The following is a 24,768-nucleotide window of genomic DNA, read 5'->3' as shown; positions in this document are numbered from 1 at the left end:
TTTGTTGCTGCAGCACAGCAGCTGGAAACTACTGCAGAAGCCAGGGATGGCCCAAAAGCCATCACTAGTGCAAACCAGTAAGAATGACTCTCTTAAACTAGAGGTTGTGTGCTATGCCAGCTTCTGCAAGCCTACAGGAGCACTTGCAGAGAAACAAGCCTTAGGACACTGTTTCTGTGTTGTTACAAATTTAAGTTAAACACCTTTGTTGCCCTCCCAAATACCAGGTTCTTCTGTTTTTTCTTACCCTTCTACCAACTTAGGGTCCATGACATCACTCCAAGTCATCACAAAGAAGAAAAATAAGTAGTACATTTATTGATTCTCCACTTACTACTACTTCTAGCCTTTATTCAGACACTTGTGCTCAGCTTCAAGAGCCAAGAATTTCTTCATTATCATTCAATGTGAATGATGCTATACATGAATCCAGTGCAGGAAGTCAGGCTCTTCTCTCCACCAGGAATGAGAGAGGGGTTTCTAGTCTTTCTGTCCTTTTTTTGGCTGCACAAAATAACCCTTTCCAAGGGCACATGAAATAAAATACTATATTGCATACTATATACATTTACATACAACGGTAAATGCACCATTCATTCAGAAATACACAATACCTAAGGCTCAATGGAAAAGCTTGGTTGAAGCAACTTCTCTCTGGATAGGAGAAAAGGAGCTTATGACAGTTGTGGGAGTTTCCATAATCTGTGTTCATATGTCCTCTGTCCTCTGGAACTGCAGCAATCTCCAAGCACTATTGGTGCATGGGAGGGAGCGGCGATGGCCCACACAATTCCAGAAGCCCATGGCTCAGTGACAGAAAACATGTACAACCATGATGGAGGATTTCCTCTGAGAATAATTATGCAGCAACTACAGGAGGAGGCAAAGCACCTTAGTGTACTTACTTGACTATGTGCAGAAGTAGTAAACTGAACAAACAGCCCCTTTTGGACATAGGAAACCACTTCTAACTCCAAGCCTTCCCTTTATATCTGAACAATATTTTTAACTGCTTTTTGCTTTTCTCCTTTGATAGCAAGGGAATTAAAACAGATGCTAGCTATCAGCATATGTGGTAGGGGCCCTGGAGCTGTTGGAAAGAGAAAAACATTACTTTTTTTTTTTTTTTTTTAAGCTGATCAGACATGGGGAACTGAATTGTCTGTTTTCAGCTGCATCAGCCTTATTTTACAATACCTGAGCTTTGCCTCCCCCGGCTGCTGTACTGCACTAACACATGCCTCCAGAGTGCTCTAAGGGGACATACGGCTCCTCGGTTATCTTTTGAAATGTCTAAAGTCCCTGCAGAGAAATACTTGCTGCGTTGCCACACATAGCAACCTTTTCCCTAAGAAAACAAATTAATTCTGTGTGTCACTATCTGCAGCTTTGCCTTATCTCCCACTGCCCACTGACCAAAGTCACTGGACACTGTATCACACCAACAATGCTGTAGGTAAGGAGAAACAATCTTACATCTATTACATCAGCCTCCAAGAAGGTGCAGTCCCCAGCAGCCACACACAGTGGCACTGTAAGTAATGATCATGGCCACTGTACCCTGCATGGGGAGGAACAAGGCATTCTTGTACCTTGCTGTTGCCAAACAGACTACTGGATAAAAGCTGGGGTTCACTGGACTAGATTCCCCTTTTATTAAGCTGCTGCTCTTTTCTCAGCAGTGGGCTCAATAGCTCATCTCTTAATAGCTTACTTCTGGACTCAGAAGAGTAATACATTAACCCTGCAGCTAGTCCCTGTTTCATATACTGAGAAGAGTAATTTAAACAAAGTGTTAACCATGCTCTCTCCACTGCTCAAAGTAGGGCAGGTGTTCCAAATCCTTCCTGTAAGTAAAAGTCAAAGTGTAACACACCATTAATACTCAAGAATGTGACTTGCACTCCATGCCCCAGGGCAGTGTCAGAGGCAGGAGCCCTTCCCAATGGTGGGGAAAGGCTCTACATGCACATTCTTGCTCCTCCTCATTTGTCCAGTTGTTTTGGCTTGACAAGAGATGGCATCATAGCACACTTCGGAGCACCACACATCCCAATGGCACTGGGGGCAAGGGAATCCCTCTCAGCTCCAGCTGGAGTTCTGCAGTTCCTCTCGGAGCCAGGTTGGAAGGGGCTGCCCAAGTCTGTTCATCAGCTTGGATAATTCAATGTTGTGCTCCCGGTAGAAGTCTCTTAGGAACAGCCGTGACTGTGTGGAAAACACAGACCACATTAGTGTGAAAGAAAATGTTACCCTCAACACATCCATAGGTAATCTAGGACACAGATGATAAGAAAATCCAGGTTGGTTTGCTGGGATGTTTCTACACCTCTTGCTGCCAACAGATTTGAGACAGTTACTCACCGAGGAATCCATATCAGGGTATTTTCTTCCTTTACTCTTTCCTAGGCATTTAGTTTTTCCTCCATCTAGCAGCTGGCACCAAAATCCTTTTGCTTCATCAAATCTGAAAAGGACACTTGTCTTTAAAAGATACAGCCACATGCCCAATTAGTAGCAGCAGAAATTAAGTAACTCCATAGGTATTTTCCATTTCAGTGCTTTACAAATTGGGTTTGGGTTTTATTTATTTATTTGTGGTATTGATTCCTTTTTTTTTAGCACTTGACTACTTTGACAAGAAATCCATTACAACCATGACTGTTTCAGCTTTTTGCAAATTTCAGAGGTAATGTGGTGTTACAATATTTGTCTGTTAAGCTTGGGGTGGGGGGAGAATAATAATCAATGTTTTACTGTATGTAAATTCTTTTACATCTCCTCATGGAGAAGTATTAGAGAATCCCCCGACCATTTAGAGTCAGTTTTTCTTTTCTTGCTTAAACACAGGTATAAGGCAATGCTGGGAACCATGTCTGGTCTGGTCTGTCCTGTCTCCTCAACTGGCTAAAGGTGAGCCTGAGGTTTGAGCAAGTACCTCTACCAAACTCTGAGGCCAGCTGACCAATACCATTTATTTTCTGACCCTGGCTGAAGGTACCACCCAGTACCACTACTGTAAATAGTCCATTTACCATCACCACATGGGCTTCAGCAAGTAAGGCTTTCAAGTAATCTGCCATTTCTCTAAATCTGGCCTCCCCTGGGGAGCTATGTGACATCCACTTGGAAAACAACTGTGGGAGAATTGAATTGGTTCTCCTCTCTTTACTGTTAAAGGAAGGGACAATTGCCAATTGCCTACACACATGTGCAGCACCTGCGACCCTCAACTAGCATAGGCTGTGATAGCAGAGAAGATGGGAAAACAGGTTGCAGCTGCAAGGAACAATATTCAGGATCTCCAGTGGGCTTGCAGGATTTTCACTGAAGACTGATATGTCCACAGTTCACCTTCAACTAGCAGTTAATCTATTCAGATTAATTGCACTTGCACTTTGGGCAAGATCACAGTAATGGCTGAGTAACATTCTTCAACTTAGTAAGAGTAAGGTAGTGCCTCTGCTAACACTTCCTCAGATAGCTCTGGGCACCTGTCAACTCCATGCCTTCTGTAATAATAGGCTCTTTACCTCAAAGCTGTGCGATGTGTCCCTAATCTCCATCTGGTTGAAGATATGAGCAGCTCATCATATATTTTTTTATCATACCTCCTCTACTTTCTGTCAGATATAGGTATAACACAAAGCATAAGGAGTGCTAATAATTCCAGCACCTTTTCTGAAACCACAAAGACCAAATTGTAATTACTGCTGTGAGCAACTTCACGCTTCTCCATGACAGTGCCAAAAAACACCCCTTCCCCTATCATTTCTAGAAAGACAAAGCTATGATTCCAGTCTCGGCATAGCATCTCATGCTATCTGAACCTACTTTTAGGGTTAGGCATACCTCTGAAACCTTAGCAGGTCATGTAGTCAGAGCTAAGTATTCTTCCAATCAAGTGCTCATTAGTATCACACTTGGCTAAGAAAGCATCCTCCCCAAACCAATTTCCCTACCTGAGGGCCTGGGTGTAGTTAAAGAGCGGTGTAACTCCTAAGAACTTCTGGATGTTGTCCATGACAGAGGCAGGGTTGTGTCTCAGCTCCTGGCCATCCACAATGAGAAGCTGAAAAGAGAGCAGCTGCCTTAGCCTCTGACAGTTTGTGCTGAATGACACGCATGAGCTTCCTGGATCTCAAAACTGCCCCTGGCCTTTGTGCCTGTGAGTAAAGGCTGCCAAAGCCTGTTTATTCTAGAGCAACATGGTGAGGGGATATGGCCCGTTTGTCACCACAGATAGAGAAGTTTTGATACAGGCCACAAGTACCATAAAACAGTAGATCATGACAGGCTTTGCTTAATAAACTTGCCTTTGGCCAAATGCCCTGTAACTAAGCACTAAGGCCCATCAGTAGCATGATTTATAGATTGTCTCTGGAAACCTCGTATTCTTTTTTGATCTCAGCAGCCATTCTGCTAAGTATTCTTCTGTAACCTATGGTTATTCTCCTGTTACATGTATGATAGACAATAACAAATAACATTTGTGCTAATTAATTACCTATTTCAAAGAACAGAACAGAAAAATAGTCGCATGAACTGAAGTAGGAGACCCTGACCCACAGTAAGTACAAGGATGGCGTGTCTGGCTCTATTATTCCTCACAGCAGTAACCTCCAGGAATGAGGCAATGAGATAGAAGCCCAAGAATGTTTTTCCATGTCTCTTTTCAACTTGGCAGATCTGTCATGTATGGTTTAGGCTGCTGCTTTGTCAAAGAATAAGAGACTAAATGGGCATTATAAGCCTCTGCCAGATTACAGACTGTAAGGATAATCCCAGCAGCAGAAAGGAACTTTAAAGAACACATCCTGATTCACACTGTGTTGGACAGTTTATAAATTTCTTGGAAATTTGGAGACAGTAATGATCTATACTGTCTATTAATTGACTTTTTCCAAATTTATACACAAAACACAGAATCCTGACATCTCTGCAGCAAAATTTCCCTTCAGCAGACAGCTAAAGTCTTCACAACACAGAAACTAACAAGTGACAGAGTCCAAGAGCCTCTCTCTAAACCCATGAAACTGCAGCAAGTAGCTGAACACTTACTGGGCCTGAAGAGGGTCCCTGGGCTGCAGGCTGCCAAGATGAAAGGAAGGGAGTGCTAACACTGCTGTTCTTGCTGAACTTCTCAATATTGTGGAGCAGTCTGGGAGATCACAGTATCCCCCTGCACTCATTTAGTTTTACAAATACAATAAAATGCAAAATTGGAGTATTCAAGCCTGATTTCTTATCAGCTCATAATAGGAGGAAGGAAGTGGTGGCTCTTGTTCCAAAAGACAAGATAGAAGGTGAAATGAAAATGGGGTGGGGGGGGCACATGCATGTGTTACAGTTTGTTCTCCTCTCCACTAAACCTGCAAGGGGCTCCACAAGAGCCTCTGACAAACCTCCTACCTGCCCAGAGGGGTAGTATGTTAGCCAGCGCTCTAGGTGAGTTGAATACCAGCCAGGGAGCAGGCATCGGCTTTGCAGGTTGCGCAGTTCCTGAGGGGCCTGGGATTTCGCAGAGATCACTTGGTAGAAGGTATAATTGAGCGCCACAGGGTCATTGTGAGCACGCTGGTGCTGAAAAATGTAAGCTAAATTTAGGAGTAGGAACACAAAATTTTATCTATCACATCTCTGTGCAGACTCCACTCACTTGGCACAACCACCCATCAATGCCTTTGTCTGTAACTGTCCACACCCTGCAGGCAGCCTGCATCACGTCCCCTGGCCCCTCTACCGGGAATGGATCCATGGGCTTTAGGCCCTGGGCTTTCCCCCTCACCCCACTGGAACGTCTCTCTGGCCCTCACCCACAGAACAGTGTAGCGAAGTTACCTGGTACCACGAATAGGCTCGGTCAGCAGGGTTGATCAGAACAGTAATGATTTTGGCTCGAGGCAGCAGGGCTGCACCACGTTTTGGTACCACCTCTGTGTCAAAGTAATTGGCACTCTTCTCAAACATGAAGTCTGTGCTGGCATTGGAGGGGATGGGAAAGAATTCCATGTACCTGCCGAACAGATGGGATGTTGGTGAGCAGCACAGCCCAACAAAGAAATGTCACATGACAAAATGATCTTGCTCCTCTTCAACAGATAGAGTTTGCAGAACAACAGCACCTCCCCAGTAATGCAATGAATGGGCAAACAGGTGCAGAGCTGGCAGAGGCATGACTTGGAAAGGGGTGGTGGAGCACAACATAGAAAGCTGGAGATCATAAAAGGCTAAGAAAGTCTTTTTCTGAGAGTGTGTTCCCCAAGTCCTTAGCCAGTGGAAGGAAAAGGCTGAGAGTAGGGTACTAGTTGCATGCTCTACAGAAAAGAGTTTTTTTTCCAAAAGTAAGGTCAGAATCAGCTGCCTGCCCTGCCACTGACCGTTTGTTTAAACCCATCTAAATCATTTGTCTCTTTGTACCTCGGTCCATAGCTGAGATGCAGGGTAAAGAGCTCTGCTCTGCCTCATAGGAGCTTGTCAAATTAGTCAAGTGGAAACTGTAAGATATTCAAGTAATGGTAGGGTAGAGGGTAATGGGGAGACAGGGCACTGTAAAGCACTGGAAGACTGGTCTCTGCTGAAATTTAAGCTGTACAATGAACTTGAATTCCATGCTAAACACAAAGATTCTCCTCTTGCATGTGATGCTACACTCAAATCAAGTTGAGTGACTTTTCCAGGGGATGCACATAAAAGCCTACGCTTTTGAGGCCCATCTGTCAGCTAGTACAACTGCTCTGTAGTGCTTGACTCGGAACACTTCACTTAAGTACCAACCACCTTCCAATATCTTTTCAACAGTCCTCTAAATGATCAGAGAAGTTAGACAAAATCTCCCACAGCTGACAGGCAAAGAAATCCCACAGCAGAATGCCTTATTGCCACACAGCTGTCCCTTAGAGCCACACATGAGGGAGTGCAGTGCCACAGCTGACCTGAAGTTAATGTTTCGAGCAAGAAACTTCTTTAAAATTTTTTTGCCTGGAAACATAGTGGCATAATAGTGCCATAGTTATACTAGAATTTCCCTGCCAGGTGGAAACACTTTATCCTAATTGCATACTTTTGCAGGTAAAGATGAAGGTATGCATGTGGACACTAGAGCCTGTGCAAGGAATGCAGTGATGGCTCCAAGTCTAAAGGGCCCAGAACAACAGTAGGGAGGTTGGCTCCTTAACTTGGAAACCACGAAGAACTTTTTAGTGAGCACACTGTTGTCTGTTTTGCATATCAAAGGATAAGAAACCTCATGACAGCAGTGCATTCAACAAAGACTGAATTTTTAAAGCTAAATCATGTCTACAAGTCTCCTGGTGAACAGTCAGTAAAATCAGAACCTACCTGTCCTGCTCCTGGGACTAAGCAGTTGGGTTAGCAGGAAAACAGCTGCTCAGAAATAGAGACACTACTGAGGTGGTCAAGGTGGACATACAGAGATACTCGGGAGAAAACAACACAGGCGCATCTTATCCCAGAAGAACACGTGTCAGGGTTCTTACCAATCGATTCCTTTATGATAGTTGGGTCCATTAAAAAACTGGATCTCCTCGAAGGTGGATGGACTTGGGAAATTACTGGTGACAGCTGGATGCATGGTCAAGAAGAGGTGCACAGCTGTTGTGCCTGCAACATGAACCAGTTAACAGGACCTGGGTCACACATAATGCTTGGCTGAATGAAAGGCCCTACCTACACCACAACAAACAGTCCCCAGATGGGCACACTCCTACCATGCATGGCTAACCCACCCCTTAACTCATGCAGGTTACAACAGCAGTGACACCAAGCACTTTGGGATTTAACTTCACTGAGGAGTCCAATACCACATTTCAGCTCATACAGCTGATTTAAGTCACCTCCTTAGCACGACAGCTGTCACCCATGTCAGTGACCCCCACACCTTATTTTCCCTGGTGGCATAGCCACACTGTCACATGGTAGAACCCATACCTGCCAAACAGGAGATGGCCTGGGCACCACAGGACAGCATCATGTGTTTGGGAAGGAGATGAGCTAGGGACAACATTAGTGTCCTTAGATGGGAATTCAGCTAGAGATGCCTTGGCCTGCCTCTGCTATAGATGTGTTCCCTTTACCCAGCCAAACCCAATAATCCTGCTCAGCGCACAGCTGTAGGCTTCCAGCAGGCCAATAGATCAGCTGAGAGAAGGGTTTTCTTACGGTGTCATTGCAAGCTTGGGCCGTGATATGGGAGGGCTCTTGCTGCACAGACACCAACAGAGCTTCACAGTGACACAGGCAGGAGACAGCATTTTGGCTGGGACAAGCTTCCTCCCAAGGCCAGGATCACCATTTGCTGTGCATAGTTGGCAGCTGCTGTTTCACTGCACTACAGAGAAAGCCAAGGTTTGAAGACCTGGCTTTGGCTGAAGAGATTTTGCTCTCTTCAGCCTAGAAGGGACTCCTCAGTACAGTATATACAGCCAAGTCACTGCCAACCACAATACCACAGCAGTTAAGTGATGGTGACAGAGGTCAGAGAAAAGAGGATCTCTACCTCCTGCTGACAGTGACATGGAGCATGCAGTGGGTACACAGATCTGTTGCAATAAAAGCACTAGGGGGCATTCATTGTAACCTTTGCTAAGCATGTACATTTAGTCCTGCTGACAGCTTAGGTTTGTGACACACTAAGAAAGGTCACAGTTTCTCTGAGCTTACATGGAAAAGCCAAAACACAACCCTGCAGGTAGGGCTTTTCTCTGCAAATCAGGACCGAGCCAAGCAAAATGCCAGGATGCAAAGTGCTGATAGACTTGCCAGATTTAGGTTTGAACAAATCTGAGATTCTCTGAAATGTGGCTATTTGGCAGCTTGCAAAAAGGGCAGCTGTACAGATCTAAAACACAGACCTTTCCAGCTCTCATCTCTGGAGGAATAAGATGGAAGCTGCTATCTATCTTTAGATGAAGTATTCGCATTACCAGTTTTCTGAGGTCCCACGATGAGGAACTTGGGGAGTCGATCACATGTTTTCTCTTTGGACCAGATATCCTTGTGCCTCTTATCATCGCAGGGATTCTGCAGCACAAATGATGGGATTAAGCTTTACCACAGGAGCTAATGGGAAAGGGGAGGAAAAGCTGGAAGGCCAGTCCTCTTGGGAAAATACTATTAGCATATGAAGAACACTTCACAGCCACACTGCTGCTCTGCCAGGCACCAAGAAGAGTTAAGTAAAAACATGGGGGAACGTTTCCAAAAGCTCCAGAGTGACACAGTAGCCAAGGTCCTTCTGAGGGTGTTAACCACAGGCCTTGCCCTGTGTAGCCGTGCTGGGCTGGGCCACCACAATAGTACAGCTCAGCATCTGTGAACTTCTGGCAGACAGACAACTCTATCACCTTCAGTTAATTTCATCTGCTCATTACCATGCAGAGAGCTGCTGCACTGGGATAAAATGGAATAAGCATGTTTTTATTTAATGAACATGAATTCTGCAGTGTGAAATTACTTTAAGATTAATCACATTAACACGCCTGCAAACTCCTCCAGCACCAAACAGGGTTCTTCCTTGCACACTTAACATTTCACAGCAGCTTGCTCTAATACAAGCCCTTTAATGACCCAAATGCTTACAAGCTTGCCCCCTAGTCACTTATGACAGTCATCCCTGTCCCTAAGTTCACACCATGACCATGCCCTGCTGCTCCTACTCCCCATCCCTTCCACCTTGCAATTTGCCACTTGCAGCCTCAAGCCACAGAGGTTAAACCTAAAAAGCTTTATGCATTACCCCTCTGTGCTCTGGACCAGCAGTCTTGCCACACTTTAAATGTGGGACATACCTCTTGGAAAACCACTAGGAGCAGTTAAAGCTGCCTTCTCACCTGCCACAAGGGATTCTTCTCCTGGGGAAAGATTTCAAAGTACTTTTTTGCAAGTTGAACAGGGGGCAATGTTTGCAATCGAAGGTTGGTCCAGCACTGCACAAACTTGACCAGGCTCTCAAAAGTGTACAGTCCCAAACGGTCATTCCCATAGTTGGACAGGTGGGTCATGAAGATGCTGATCTGAAAATAGGAAAGACATGGGATACTGGTAAATTGGGTAACAGTATTGTCTCCTGCTAGCTTGATTCCACTGTCACCAAGACACTGTTCACACCTCAGACTGCCGTGGCTGTCTGAGTTGATGAATGTCCATCTGCCAGGATACAGCACTGCCTTGATGAAAAAGAAAGAAATTTAGTGCTTGCAAGACAGGAGGAACTCAGGAGAGGAGGGACACAGACCTCACGGTAACCCCTGGGAATGGAGGGGGGCGGGGGTAGGGGGTGATAACTGAGCCCCGGATGTGAGGCCAGAACAGTTTCAAAATCCCATTCCAGTGGCTCTGGGACATTTAGGGGAACAAGGGTTAGTCAGTGACTCTCTCCTAGTCAAAACCTTGCAAAGCCTCTTTCATGGGAGAACAGGAGCTTCCCTTCCTCTCCCCAAGGCACAACCAGGTCAACCTCTCTAGCTGTGGTGCCTGCTACAGCAGGGGAGCAGGCCAGGGCATGGTGGCACAAGGGACAGTTTTCGCAGGAGTTATTTCTAAGCCCACAGCCTGTCAGCTTTCATTCACTTCGGAGTTGACATCCCAAGTGTAAAGAACAACTAGCAATTCACACTTTAAAACACAAACAAGCAATACCTGGGGATCTGAACAGGGACTGCAAAGAGACATTGTGCTAGGAGATCGTTCTAAGAACAGACTGATAAGGTTTTAGCTCGCAAAAGCCTTCAGAACAGGCAGCCCCTGAAAAATGTCCTGCCAAGCCTGAGGATGTAAACCCTTGGGCAAAGTGGCACCGAGAACCCATGGGAGCTCCCCCAGCACTGCAGTGCTCAGGAGCTGGTGTGCTATCTCTGCGTTGCCAAGCCATCCCTTCTCTCAAGCAGATACATTTCCCTCCTGTCTGTTTTTCAGTATTTTAACTTTTGGAAAAGAGTGTAAAAGACTGCTGTCAGCTTGACTGTGGTGTGTGGCTTTGACAGGTCCCATGGCGTTCTGCATCCCAATACCTGTAACACAACAGCACTTTGCCAGACACAAGCCACACCATGGCTAGAAGTTAGCAAAACAAAAGCAGAACACTAAGGTCAATGGAAGAATGACTATATGGATGATTTAGCGCTCCTTGCCCAGTGTCTGTTAGTGCAGGGAAGGGAAGAGACCTAAGTCACAGTAGGGGCACCCATTGCTGCACAGTTCAGGGCTGAATCCTGATGATGCCAGGTAAGGTCAGCAGGCAACAAAAGGCTTCCCTGGCAGGGGGCAGGAATGGCTTTCCCACTCACAGTAGGGGAAGAGCAAAAGGGGGAAGCAGGAGACAGATGGTCTTGGGATGAAGACATTTGCTGGCACTTAGGAGGTCTGAATTAATTTTTCTGCCCAGTGTTGCCATGGTCTGGTCTCAGTGCAGCAAGAGGTACTGATAGATAGTAGCTCTTTGTGCCTGAGCCATCCCCAAGACACTGAAATGAATTTAATCCTGTGCGTGAGGTGCTCAAACCCCAGGGTCTTTGGGTAGGCAGTGGTAGGACTTTGGGACACATGGAAAATAAATAGAGTTAAAGATTTATCACGTTCGTCTGCCTGTGAGTTTTCACTTCTGGTTTCCTACTGAGCTGACAGAGAGGCCCTGCCAGACAAGCTCTCGCACCTACACTTCAAAGAGTAGCGCGTGCTTGGTGCTGTTGTGTAAAAATGATGTGCTAAATAAAACACAGAGCAAAGGACAGAAAGATCTTCTGTGTATCAGCAGGAGCATGCCATGGAGCAAAAGGCAGCAAAAGGATGTGTCTCATGTTGTATCTTGCCATTTCTGGGAGACACCAGGAAGGTGGTGTGACAGCAAAGGGTGGCTCATCCCTTTAGCTTGCTAGTGAGACATTTAGAGGAAAAGTTTACTGCATGAAGCATCTGGCTTACTGGCATAAACCAAGTACTGCAGCAGGGAGGACGCAGGTCACCACCTGGGACCCCTTCAGGATTTCCAGAATAAAAAAAGCCTGCATGTGATCCAGGTTAGCAACTGTGTCTCAAGGCTGACTACATTCAGTAAAATGGCTCACACAGGTAATGCTGTCACCTGCAAACAGTCCCAAGCAACCAGATTTAGAAGACAAGACAAGCCCAGTTGAAGAGCCATCTCCCTATCCTTCTTTCTGAGCATGCAGTCATGTCCCATAACACACATGCACTGTTAACAAGGTCTGGCGGCTTCCTCTGCCTCGGCACAGCTCCTGCTGCCAAAACAGCTCTGAGCACTACTTCTGACATAAGCTACACTCAAGTCCCATCTCTCCCTCCCTCCCATCCACACCCAGTGACCCCGGGGACTGGCTTGGTAATAACACCTCCCTCCTGTCCCCCTCCCTTCCACTGTCAGCATGCCATGGTTTCCCCTCCTTCACACTAAGGAAAGATGAGAGGAAAGGTCACAGAGAGCCTAAAATACAGAAAGCATGAGGGTATGAGCATTCTTGCAATATGTAACAAGCAGCTGCGGGCACAGAAGTAACCTGCCTGCATAGTGTGAACAAAAGTATTTGTGAGAAGCGATCAGCCTGTCTGCTGAACATCAACAGCTATTCTTCCTGACATCAGAGCTTGTTCACTAATCAGAAGATCAAACATCTTCTGTTTGCACTGTGGAGTTAATTATACGCATACAGGCTTGGAGACTCCTGCATGTGTATATCCACTCAAAGAGAGCTGGAAGCACCAAAAAGGACTGAAAGAGCCTGGTCCAAGTCTGCTATGGATCACTGCTGGGGCTGTGGGGCTGGCCAGCTTTCTATCAGGTCTGTGAGATGGCTCTATCAGCGAGGGGAGGAATGCAAGGGTCTGAGTCACTGTGCAAACATGAGCAATGAAGAGGAGCTTAGAGCACAGTACTCCACTGCCAAAAGGAAACAAAAGTGTAAACATGGGAAGCATCTGAAGGCACCTGAGTTTTAAAAGTCACCACGAAGAGCCAACAGTAAATCTGGCAAATAAACTCATCCTATACCACAGCACAATCCTCCCAAACTTTTTGGATGACAGATTATTGCCAGCTGCTTCGACCATCACATGCTTATCAGCAAATTTTAATGAGGAGCTCTAGAAACTCTGTTTCTACAAATTCCTTGGCACAGCCTCCTAGACCAGCAATGATCTCTGGATTACAGTCTGGCAACTGGTTTTCCAAGAGAAACCTAGAGCTCTTAAGTTTCACAGTGGCTATATCTGCAGGCATTCTTTAAGATCTGACAATTATGAAGTGCAGCAAGGTGGATTTCACCCAACATATGGGAAGAGAAGCCCAGAAAAGAAAGCAGTTTCTTTCCATCTGACTGATCACTCCATATATAATGCAAAGAATAGCCTTCTCCTTACTACAGACTTTGATTAAGCAGGTAGATTTGGTTTTTGTGTGTAAAGATAACCATTCTGTCTCAGGCGACAGGGACAGAAGGCTGGCTTCCAGACCTTGGGGATGGAAGGTTGGCTTCAGACCTGGAAATACGAACCCCTAGCTTTTTAGCTAGGGCTGTTATAGATCCATACCTTCTGCAGATCATACACCAAGCCAGAGCTGGTCACAGGCTAACCTTCAGAAACACATGGCCTGTTTGTAAACTACAGCCTGTCTATGTGATGCACCCAAAGCACATTGCGAGTATCTTTTCACTATCACAGTTCTAGGAGTAGAGAGGCACAAAAAAAAAAAAAAAAAAAAAAAAAGAAGAAAGATACAAGAAAAAATTAAGCTCATTGAGGGAAAAAACTTGATTTTCTGATTCACTGAGCCTCTACAGCCTTAACCAAAAGTGGCTAAAGCTGAGTATTCAACCCTGTGATCAAGATGCAAAAGAAGGAGGGAATGAAAGAAAACATCACAGTGAGCAGAGCCGCTGATGTTTATGGGATTTGTCATGTAACAAGTACTCAATAACTGGAACCAGTACTCAAGGGTTCCCACCTAGGAAGCTAGTGAGAAACAACCTACTTTCAGATCTGCTTGCATGGCTTCTTGCCCATACTAAGGCACTGGTGGAAAAGATGTATAAAGAAGTAAGAAGACAGAAATTTGGAAGTCATGAGAAAAGAAAAGATTAAACATCATTACATCCAGGAGTGGCTATAGAGGTAGACATTTTAAAATCACTGTCTAAACCTGGCAGGGCAATGTCCATTCAGACAAAGGAAGGACAATAGGTGCCAAATCAGCTTTAATAAGAAATAAATTCAGGTGGGGAACTGAGAAAGTTACTGTACAATCAAAAAGAGCAGAATGTCTTCCTGCTGCAGCCAACAAGAAGGAATTTGAGGCAGCATGATCTGTGGTTGGAGAGGGCTACAAAGCTTCATTTCCTAATTCTACCCATTCAGGACTTTCTAAAAATGACCGCTATTTTTTGTGTCTCTTGCCACCTAGTACATCTTCCCAGCTTCAATGGGAAGTGAGGAACTCATGTGATTTGCCATCCATGGCTAAGAACTGGGAAGGGACTGCAGGGTGTTGAAGGTACTATATTAACTTGGTGGCTTGATGGAACTGTCAAGCATTGAAAAGGGAAAAAGAAACACCTGTGTTAGACCCAGATTTCCCAAAAATGCCTTAGGGTCACAGCTTCATCACAAAAAAAGCATGCAGAAAATGTTTCAGTGTATACATATTGAAAGAAAGGGAAGGACACTTCATAACGAAAGCCCAGAGAAAGCAATTATTCCGAACAAAACTCATCAGTGAGCCAGGGAAGAAGCAGCAGATGTGCATGGAACAGAAGGAGCCAAGGCACATCTCACTTCTGATTCATGAAGATGCAGCAGCCTAAGTAACACCCACTTTACATTGGGCCATGCTCAGCACATCACCCTGGCTAGTTGCACTTGTCAATACTCAATACTGATGCTTCCTTGGCAGTGTGTAAAGCAAAGCTGCATTAACTAGCAAGTACTTCCTTGGCCCTCTATTTCGCATCTCCTTAGCATCACACTGGAGACGGCCACACTGTGATGGGTAGTTACACTGAATCTCCCATAAGATCTAGTCCTTTCCCAAATCAGGCACATAAATCGAGACACCCAGGCACTGATTCCCCTTTCAGATGAGCTTACAGGGTTCAGGAGCACTGTCAGGAAGAGTTCACCACCACGAATGCTCTTGTCCAACTCCTTTGAGCCACCGGGATATTCATTATAGAATATAGTGTGAGTAAAAAGACCACAGGTCTGTCGAGGCAGAACCTGGCAATATCAGAGAAAAGCAAGGTTAGGTCAGAGGCAGATGCAGCAGAATCTACACATGAATGTGTCAAAGCAGCGCTCTGTGGAACAATATAAAGAGTAAGGGACATAAGTGACATAGGTTCAGAGGACTCTTGGTATTCCTCACAAACATTTATTCATGACAGTGCAAACAAGTCAGTGGGATCTCAGTTTAGTCTTGTTGTGTTTGGTTTTGCTCTCTGTTCAGTACTGACTTCTGAATTGTACTGAGAAACACAGAAACTGGCTCTAGCCAAGTTTCTTCTCTTTGATTTTAGAAACACTGGTGATATCAAGATTAATGTCTCTGATGCAGGTCACTAGGAGTCTGTCCCATGGGTAGGAAAGTGGGCTCTGCTTGCCCAGCTGTGCTCACCATGATTCCATTATGGATGAATCCACGCCGGTACCGGGCAGGCCGTAGGTGTGGGTATTCCTCTGTACTTGTTACTTGGATGCTCCAAACGGATTTCCACGCCTCATAGAGTTGTGTGTGGACAGGATAAACCCCAGAATGATGGGGGGCTACAGCATAGCCCAAGTCTGTGGGAATCCCATGCTCCTGGAAGCAGAATATGCAGCTTGATCATTCAATATTTAACTAATATCCTTAATAAGGACCATATTTAGCAATGGACTCCAAGTTGGAGCAAGGTGACTGTTGTGTTTTAACCCCAACTGGCAACTAAGCACCATGCAGCCACTCGCTCACTCCTCCCCCCAGCCTCAGTGGGATGGGGAGGAGAATTGGGGGGGGGGGGGGGGAGGAGTAAAACTCATGGGTTGAAATAAGAACAGTTTAATAATTGAAATAAAATTAAAAAAGAAATTGTAATGAAAAGCAAGATGACAAAAAGAGAGAGAAATAAAATCCAAGACAAGTGATGCACAATGCAATTCCTCACCACCTGCTGACCGATGACCAGCCAGTCCCTGAGCAGCGATCCCTGCCCGCCCCTGTCACCAACATGCCCCAGTTTATATACTGAGCATGACATCCTATGGCATGGAATATCCCTTTGGCTAGTTCAGGTCAGCTGTCCTGGCTGTGGTCCCTCCCAGCTTCTTGTGCACCTCCTTGCTGGCAGAGCATAGGAAACTGAAAAGCCCTTGACTTAGGATAAGTGCTACTTAGCAGACATCACTGTTATCAACATTATTCTCATACTAAATCCAAAACAGAGCACTGGACTAGCTACTAGGAAGAAAATTAACTCTAACCCAGCCAAAACCAGGACAGTGACAGAGTAACATGAAAACTCTCTGGATTGGGAAACCTAAAATACTGCTTGTACTTCTAGTTTTACGCAACTACATAGATATAAGAGTGATTCTGTATCAACAAGGACATCTAGCACTGGTAACAGCTGCTATAAGAAGGGTCTTGTAGCTTGCAGGTGGGATAAATCAGATTAATTCACAAGCAACAGGTCAGGTTCCTTGGTTACTACAAACTAATAAATGCTGTTAAACGGCACATCTCACTCCCACAATGCCTAGATCTGAGTCACTGGAGGAGGAAACCAAAATTTCCTTAACTGATACAGAAGGAAAGGAAGATGACGACTAGGCTCTGTCTTGTCTCTAGCAATTCAAAGAAAAGCAGACATGAAGCAAGAGACTGTTGAGGGTAAAGATATGGGGCCTGGAGCTATACTAAAATGACAGGAAATACCTGAATTTCATGGGGTTTAATTCCACTGTGTGGTTCTGGTAACAATATGAATGATGACAGCTCAGCCCTGGTTGTGTACAATAAAACCAGAGCAGAGCCCCTAAATGAAGCAGCAACCTTCTCCTTCCCACTGCTAGCCTGTTTTACATTAAATATGTGTAATTGCATTCTGTGCTTTCTCTCTCTTTGCAGAAGACTGCACTGTTATTTAATCAGTAAAAGAAGGAGCCTAAATTGTTCCTATAATGCTGCAACTGTGCTCTGAATTCAAGATCATTCCTAATCTGTGTGTGTCATGGGAACACAAGACAGCAGCCTGTTATTCCCAAGAGGATTACCAACAAAAGAACCAAACTAGAGATGCAGAGGACATTTCTTTTCAGTGAAACATGTATACTATATTCAACTCTGGGCTGTAAACATCAAACAGACATTGTTCCATCAATGCAGGATGTTCAAGGCTTCCCCCTCCTCTGCCAAAACCCAGGGAACTTCCCCTGAACTTCCTAGATAAATAACTTCCTTCAGCATTGTCTGGGGAGGCCAGAAGTAGGGCTGTTAGCACACAGAGAATTTCATACTACCAACCAGGTGACTTCCTTACAAAACCACAGTGAATAAGGATGGAAAAGGAAATGCTTTCTCACTGCCAGAGTTTGTAGATTAATTGGATTTGGATGGTAATGCTACAAGTTCACACCTCAGCAAACAAGAGCCTTGGGATTTGCACCCTGGAATGTAGTGGGGCTGCCTGGGGCCATGCAGGTGCCAGGAAACACTTCCCACTGCACAAGCAGGCATGCAAGTGGTGTTTCTTGCCTGAAGACAGCAGGAGCCATGCCCCAATTTAAACTTCCAGAATTGCTTTTCTTAAATGCAGCTGAGTTTCTAGACTAGTATTTGATTTCAGTGGGGTCCAACCAGCTATCCCAGGAGAAAAATGCTTAAGGATTAATACTGTAAAGTAAATAAACTGTGATGTCCCTCACCACTGCAAACTGTTTGTTGAGCTTCATCTGCTCAGCCAGCACAGTGACATTGTGGAAAAGATGAGGCTGCATGTGACTCCACATGTGAGGGAACCACCAGAACTCCTTCCTGTGTTTGAGCAGCATGTCATCCCCTTCATCTTCCTCATCTGTACCTACAGACAGCAGAAAGAAAGTGCAAAAACAAAAGGCAGAAGAGGGGCTCTGTTTCAAAGCAGTGGCTAATCCCCTGAAATGCTGAGTCGTTCCAACAGAGAATCATGCTCTCTCTGTGTTACACACATGCGCGCACACACACATGGGGGCTGTACGCAGGCGCTTGGACAAAGGAGTGCCAGGGGCTTACCTGTGTGGTAGAATTTCCCTGAGAAGCCCAGGTTGAAGGTGAAATTTGGGACTAAAGTTCTCAGTTTATTCTGGGTGCTCAGTAAAGCCTGTTTGAATGAAAGGAAAAAGAAGTGTTCATATTCAGTTGCTCTGTTAACATTTCTCTGTGCTCTACTGGTGCCCAGTTCAGCCTGAAGAGGTATCACAGGGGATAGGGCTAAGGCATTGTTGCCTGTGGAGTGAAGCACAGTAACCAGGTGCTCCACATACAGAGTCTTTACTTGAAGTAGTTCCACTGTACTAAATGATGACACTTTAAAATCACAGTCAGATGATGCTCTCCAATGTGAAGGACCCAGAATGTCTGTGCTAAGGCAAAAGGAAAATAAATCTCACTTTCAAGCAACACATCCCTTACTCTTCCCAGGTTCAATCTCCCTTCATCTCCCATGTTGGCTGGGACTTTGCTATGGAACCTCTGCCCTTTCTCTAAGCCTATGAGTTAATGAAAAGGAGGATGGGGCAGCATATGGTGCACAGTCAAAGGAAGATAAGTCAACAGTATCATGAACAGTAACTAAGTGATCCAAAGGGAGGGGGCTTTTATTTAGAGAGGAAAGGTGGATTCACAGAACTACCCATGCAAGGAGTCCTGCCACAGCAGGGAGGTATCCCTTGCTTTGTGTCCCTTGAAAGTGCCCAAATCCTTCCTTTTGTGGCAGGAAAAGTTTCCTGGCTTCTGCAGAGAAAACCTGGGGGAGCTGACATTCAGTCATCACATATCCTACTCTCTTACTCACATTTGCCTGCTTTAAATGTCCAAAATAATTGCTATAGCCAAAGAGAAGGAGCCTTGTGCCACAAACCCCAAGGCCCACCACTGTACAGAGTAAGACAGCAGACAGTCTTGAGAGGAAAAAAAAAAAAACCCAGAGGCTCAGTATGTCACAGACAAGTAAGACACAAACTAATTCCAGTCAAATTTCTTCTGCTGGAAAACAATAAAAAGAGAGAAGCCCTGAGATGCATGCTCTGCTGCTACCTGCGTGCTTTGGGGAAAGTGTCACTGCTGCAGCTCCCCATGGGAGAAGTTCTCAGTCAAATAGGAACCTGGCAGGAGGACTGTTGGCAGGTGACAAAGATGGTCCTTGCCCAGGCAGTTATTTAGATTGTAATAGCTTTTCTAAGCAAGCAATGGATCAGTGGCTGCATGAAGGTCAAGGTGATGACCTCTCAACAGCAGATCTGGGCTAGATGCAAATACACAAGCAACCTGGCACATAATACTGGGAAAAGTATACCAACTTTTCAAACTGTGCAGGGGAGATGGGCAGATCTTTCTGCATTAGCTGCCCTTCCCCAGCCCCAAGGAGCACAAAAGAGCACTACAACGCTGCCTTCACATGGTTCACACTCTATAGGCATTGTCTAGGCACACTGCTCCATTGGTAGTGAAAATGCATTCACAAATGCAGACTCTCATTCAGTGGAGGGACCAGCCTTGACACCTACCACTTAAGGATATCCTGACAAATCACTGCAGTCACTAATATTTCAAAACAGCGTTAACCAAACACTGATCATCACGTTAATTTAAAAATTATGACTTCTGTAATTTACTTCAATCACCCATCCACTGCAAATGTATCCTGGAGCAAATAAGTTGAGTGGTTTTATTCCCAAGGCAGGCAGCCCTTGACCTCTCACACACGGCAAGGTGGGAAGACCAGACAAATTATTTCTGCAGCGCTGCAGACACTCTCAATGCTCCCTTTGAGGGAACCAAGCTTTCCGACTCTTCCCTAGAGACACACTTAATTGTTGTGTGGATGTGGGGAGGAGGAACAGGCAGTGACATCAAGTACAGCCTGGGACAAATTTCAAAGATCCCAGCTCCTCCATGGCCACATGCCTACCACATCCTTACCCCAGTCCCCACCCAAGAGCAGTATTTTGATAAATGTATGGCACATGACATCTCCAGGACCTATAAAAAATGTAGGCAGTGCTTTTAAAAGGTGACATGCCAGCAGCACTGATGGCTGAAGCCTCCTTTGCTGCACAAGATCCAGAATAGGCAACGGGAGGTCAAGTTCCCCTCACGTAACCCCGTAAGACACAGGGACTCATTCCATACACCAGGGAGCACTGACTAAGAGCTGTGCATCTCTCCACAAAACACCTGTCTACCCAGCTGGATGACAATACTGCATCAGATTTCAGACCAGCACCTTGAACACATCGCCCAGTATCTTAGACACTTTCTTTTCTTGTCTCCAGAGCTGTCCCAAGCCTTATCACTTCTCTCTGCTGCCCTGAAAGGCACATCCAGTTCTTCAAGCTCTTCAAGCTCGGGTAGGAAGGTGGAGGGAGGAAAGACAGCGGTTAAGAGGCTTAGCATTCCTCTGCACAGAGGGAGATTTAAAGCCTGGCTGGGGTTACCATGACGACACATCTGTCTGATGATAAATCCCCAAAAGCCCTGCTCCAGCAGACAGCAATCCTTTGTGTCCAGGGAGGGACCAGGGAGAAACCGTGGGGGCCCCAGAAATTCTGAGACTATGGAGCCCTATGGAGTCCTGCTTTCCTGGCGGGTCGACTGCTAATCATGTGCCATCCCTCTGCTGATGCTGGGTCCTCTTCACAGCCACATCTATAAGGTGGCACAGCGTAAGTTTGAAGAAATGTCTTTCCCCTGCACAGGACAAAAGAGACTAAGGTGCCAGGTAAAATCTGGAAATGTGTTTCAACAAATTATGCATTCGCTGCTTCCTAGCACACTGGTTCAAAGAGGTCTGTGAGCTGTAGTACGGTAAAACAATACAGATGTGGGAATGGGCCGGGAAGATGGCACTTCTCTCTGCTCTGACGCCTCTTCACTCCGTTTCTCTCTTATAAAGTAGGATGAGTATGATAGTGCTAATAATATCTTACAGATGACTCAAGTGGCATTTCATTTATATCCATAATGTGCTCTGAGATTCTTAAACAAAAGGCAATCAAGAAATGTGGAGTAGGCTATCCATTAAGATATGAAAGAGCTAGCCAGATGCAAACAGATCTTCATATGCGGATTTAAGAAATTTAGTTGCTCACATGACACAGGACAGAGGACTAGCATTTTAGTTATCCCCCATCTCTAAAAAGCCAATCCTTCCAAGTATTTATATTTTCTAACTATCTTCCATTCAAAAAATCCTTCCAAGATTCAGCCAAGCCCACTAGCTAGCCACAAAGGCCCCTTCCGCAGCTAAGCTCCCTTCTAGAAGCTCAGCAATGCTCACCCCAGGAAGGAACACATGGGGTCGCCAAGAGATTCCCACCACTGGCCACCAGAACTCACAAGCCACATCAAGGCCAGACCTACTTCACGCTTATCACAGGCTATCAGCAAACATCCTCTGCAACTCACTACCTGTATTTGTGGAGGCCTTTAGTACTTAATTGGGGCAGCCATGCTGCAGGCCCAAGTGACAGACATCTACATTCCAATGCACATTTCTGGACACAATGCAAAAAAGGTCTAAGCTTCAGCCTGATGTTTGATGCCTATCACTTTAAAAAAGGCTTTTTTATAATATCAAATGATGATAAATATTTACTTCTAAGCAAATGTTAGGGGAAAAAAATTTAAAATTGTGCCTTTTGTTGCAACCCATTTAAAAAAATCTATATAATCTCACTGACGGATCTGCAAAGATTTACTCAACAGTCATTACAAGCTCTTGATGCTATCCAGTGAAAGACAAAAACTCTCTCAATGGGGTTAAAATTCTAGGAGCAAGGAAGAAATCAGGGGAAGCCACAGCATCCTCACTGTACCCTCTTTTAGGCTGCTTCTTTAGGATCTCATCCTCTTCTAAGATGTCACTGTGTCCTTGGCATTGCAATAATATGGGGCTAAACCTTCATGCAACTCTGCTTTTTTAGCTATAAAATTTTTAGCTTCCAAAAGTGTTTGGAGAGATTTTAGCTGTTTCATACAAACCCTAAATATTACCTCCCCTATCTCAAGTCCCTCTAAAAAGAGGCAAAAGAAAAGGTGGAAATAAAGTTGAGAGTCAGATGCTGGGAAAAGAGGATTGCTGTGAGTCTAGGAAAACAGTAGGTGGACAAATGAAGAGAAACAGATGATAAAACATGGAGGAAGAAAGCAGAGTGCTTTGACAGCCTCTTCTCAAATGCTCATGCAAAGCACACTAGGAACATGTTGCAGAAACATCTTCTTCATAGGAACTGCCCCTGTGGACACGGGGCAGCACATTCTCAAGAGGATTTTCTGCAGTTTTCTCACTGCCCAGCAGTAGCATTGGCATAGCTCAAAACAGTGCTGTCAAAAGAGAAAGCATTCATGATACTGGTACTTCTAACTCCCCTACAATGTTAGAATCAGGGAGTTCAAAACTGCTGAGTATTTTCATTTCAGGTAAGATCAACCTCTACAATTTAGAAAGGCAAGAGCTGGCTGACAGCCACCTTCACTAGATTCTCTCTCTTCCACCCTCACCATTCATAACCCAAAATGAAATGATTGTCCTTGATTTTCACTTAGCTTGCCCTTAGACTTGCTAGCAATGATTGCTCACTATTTATGCCCTTGTAGAGACTTATCAGCAAAAGTTGCAAAAACTCATCTACTTAATCTTCTTTCCTCACACCTAAAGATCACCAGGAAGGATCATAAAAGCCAGATCCTTTGGCATTAGAAATGGCTCATCTGCGTTGGCCAGTTCCATGGAGGTTTGGTAAATTCCGAGGACTGATTTTAGAAGGGGCTAAATGTGGAATAATTGACAAGAGAAGGGATTTTCTGAGATTTTTTTTTTGTTAATTATGTGCAGCTCAAATCTCTGGTAAACTTTACAAGGGAAAAACGTTGGGAAAAACGTTTTCCCTGTGCAACTTCCAACTGTTTCACTTCAATTGAGGACTGCAAGCTCCTGCTGCAGCCCTTCAGCAGAAACAGACACTCAAGGGTTATCGTCTTTGAAGTAAAAGCAAGCACAATTCCTTTTTTTCTTGTTAAAGAAGAAAACTATTCAGGTCTCCTTTAAGCATCACAAATAAAAACATTCCTCCTCTCACATAGGACGTCTACCATAGGCATGCATTTGAACAAACTATACTCAGCACTTTCTTTTAATAGTCATTTTGTCTGGGAAGCTCTCTGAACATGGACCTGCATATGGCAAACAGGCTCACCTGGGACAGCAGAGTCAATTTTATACCTTCACACAACATCCAATCTTCAAACCACCACCCTGACCACTGTTAATCTAAGCTTCAAGATAAGGAGCTGTGTGTTGAGATAACAGCCCTGAAACACAGCTTTGATATAAAAGGCCAAAGAAAATGCCAGCTGTTCTGTCACTGTTATATCCCTTTCTCTCCCCATAGCAAGAGGCTATCAACAAATCCATGTAGTTATTTCTCGCTTTTAAAAAATAAAAATTCATTAAACTCTCATAGCTCTGCAATCAGAGAGCTTCTTTTAAATGGATAAATCTGCGTTTCATCTGCTTTGCCTGAGATTCTCTGCTTACTGATCACAGATTATTCCTCCATTTCACCCTGTTAAAACCCAAAAAAGCATCTTTTGGAATTATCTTGTCTAGGTTTGCTTTTAACATCACTAGAGCAGCCTTTGTTTCCAAGAGCTTTGGCCACCCATCTCCTGTTTTTCTCACATGGGTCTGTAACCTGCACAAACACTACAGAGGTGAGAATCTCTGCCAGTTTGGACTAGAGGGTGTAGGGCCTGCTTAGGACCAAGATAAGATTGTGATCCTTCAAAAAAAATCTTACAGAGCATTTCAGCACCTCAAAACATAGAGACACTGCAGTGAAATGAAGAAAATAAGTATTATATACAGCTGTTCCATTTTTCTATACCTGTCTGCTTACAAACACTTTTTTTATAGCTGATTGCTTAGAGAGTTATGGTCAAAGGTGGCTCTGAAGATTTATTAAAGAATGAAGCAAGTAAAATAAACAATGGCATGCAATTAGAGCTGCTTCAGGCATGCAGCTTCAAATAAACTGAAAAGATAAAGCTAGCTCTAAACAGAATGCAAGGGTTTCCTTTTCCCCAAGCTAAATCTGGGATCAGAAGCAGAATTTAAAATCTCAAAGACCTGAAAAAAATGGAGATTAACTGAGTTATGTCTTGCATGGATGCATAAAACACATAGAAAAGATGGTAAGAGTCCTAGTGAGGTGGAAGAGTGCTCTTGGGAACATGTAACGGATGAGGTTCAGTTCAGATAAGGGGACACGCATGTACAACAGTATTTTGTTTTATACCTTTGGCTCAAATGTTCTGTGCCCTTGGATGAAAGGTTAAAGGATGCTTCACTTTGAAGCTGTTTTGGAAACATGCTAAGGCAGCTGCTGTCACTATCGTCATCATAGCTGGTACCCAGGGAACTCCACCCAGGACTTATCCACGGGCAAGTGCTAAATGGGAATCCAGAGTGAAAGGCCTGGGGCCTCATACCTCTGGGAACAGCC

The 24,768-nt window shown here is 44.7% G+C and overlaps 2 protein-coding genes across 17 annotated transcripts in view; one reads left to right on the top strand and one right to left on the bottom strand.

Moving 5' to 3' along the window:
• ZSWIM8 (zinc finger SWIM-type containing 8) overlaps positions 1 to 24,768 on the top strand; it is a 103,742-nt gene that overhangs the window by 70,304 nt on the left and 8,670 nt on the right. For 2 of the 7 annotated variants that reach the window (XR_012650098.1, XR_012650097.1), the window contains exons 28-29: positions 2,623 to 2,689; positions 2,851 to 2,913. The gene's annotated coding sequence lies outside the window, so the exon portion shown is untranslated. Of the gene's footprint in view, positions 1 to 2,622; positions 2,690 to 2,850; positions 3,399 to 17,134; positions 17,172 to 24,768 lie in introns of those variants that run through there. The other 5 variants (XR_012650101.1, XR_012650100.1, XR_012650099.1 and 2 more) reach the window with 4 other exon arrangements.
• The window catches only part of NDST2 (N-deacetylase and N-sulfotransferase 2), a 136,875-nt gene continuing 112,350 nt past the window's right edge, over positions 244 to 24,768 (bottom strand). For 9 of the 10 annotated variants that reach the window (XM_075025743.1, XM_075025740.1, XM_075025747.1 and 6 more), the window contains 12 exons: positions 18,278 to 18,365; positions 17,932 to 18,086; positions 15,644 to 15,829; positions 15,118 to 15,246; positions 9,852 to 10,034; positions 8,946 to 9,042; positions 7,500 to 7,623; positions 5,842 to 6,016; positions 5,413 to 5,583; positions 3,963 to 4,072; positions 2,365 to 2,467; positions 247 to 2,208 (listed from right to left, as the gene is read on the bottom strand). In XM_075025743.1, coding sequence (XP_074881844.1) covers positions 2,083 to 2,208; positions 2,365 to 2,467; positions 3,963 to 4,072; positions 5,413 to 5,583; positions 5,842 to 6,016; positions 7,500 to 7,623; positions 8,946 to 9,042; positions 9,852 to 10,034; positions 15,118 to 15,246; positions 15,644 to 15,829; positions 17,932 to 18,086; positions 18,278 to 18,365 — 1,647 coding nt within the window. In that variant the 3' untranslated portion in view covers positions 247 to 2,082. Of the gene's footprint in view, positions 2,209 to 2,364; positions 2,468 to 3,962; positions 4,073 to 5,412; positions 5,584 to 5,841; positions 6,017 to 7,499; positions 7,624 to 8,945; positions 9,043 to 9,851; positions 10,035 to 15,117; positions 15,247 to 15,643; positions 15,830 to 17,931; positions 18,087 to 18,277; positions 18,366 to 24,768 lie in introns of all 10 variants that reach the window. The other variant, XM_075025749.1, reaches the window with a different exon arrangement.

This window comes from Buteo buteo, chromosome 4, assembly GCF_964188355.1.
Source record: "Buteo buteo chromosome 4, bButBut1.hap1.1, whole genome shotgun sequence".
In the NCBI taxonomy this organism is placed as follows: domain Eukaryota; kingdom Metazoa; phylum Chordata; class Aves; order Accipitriformes; family Accipitridae; genus Buteo; species Buteo buteo.
This window is presented reverse-complemented; position numbering and strand designations above follow the sequence as displayed.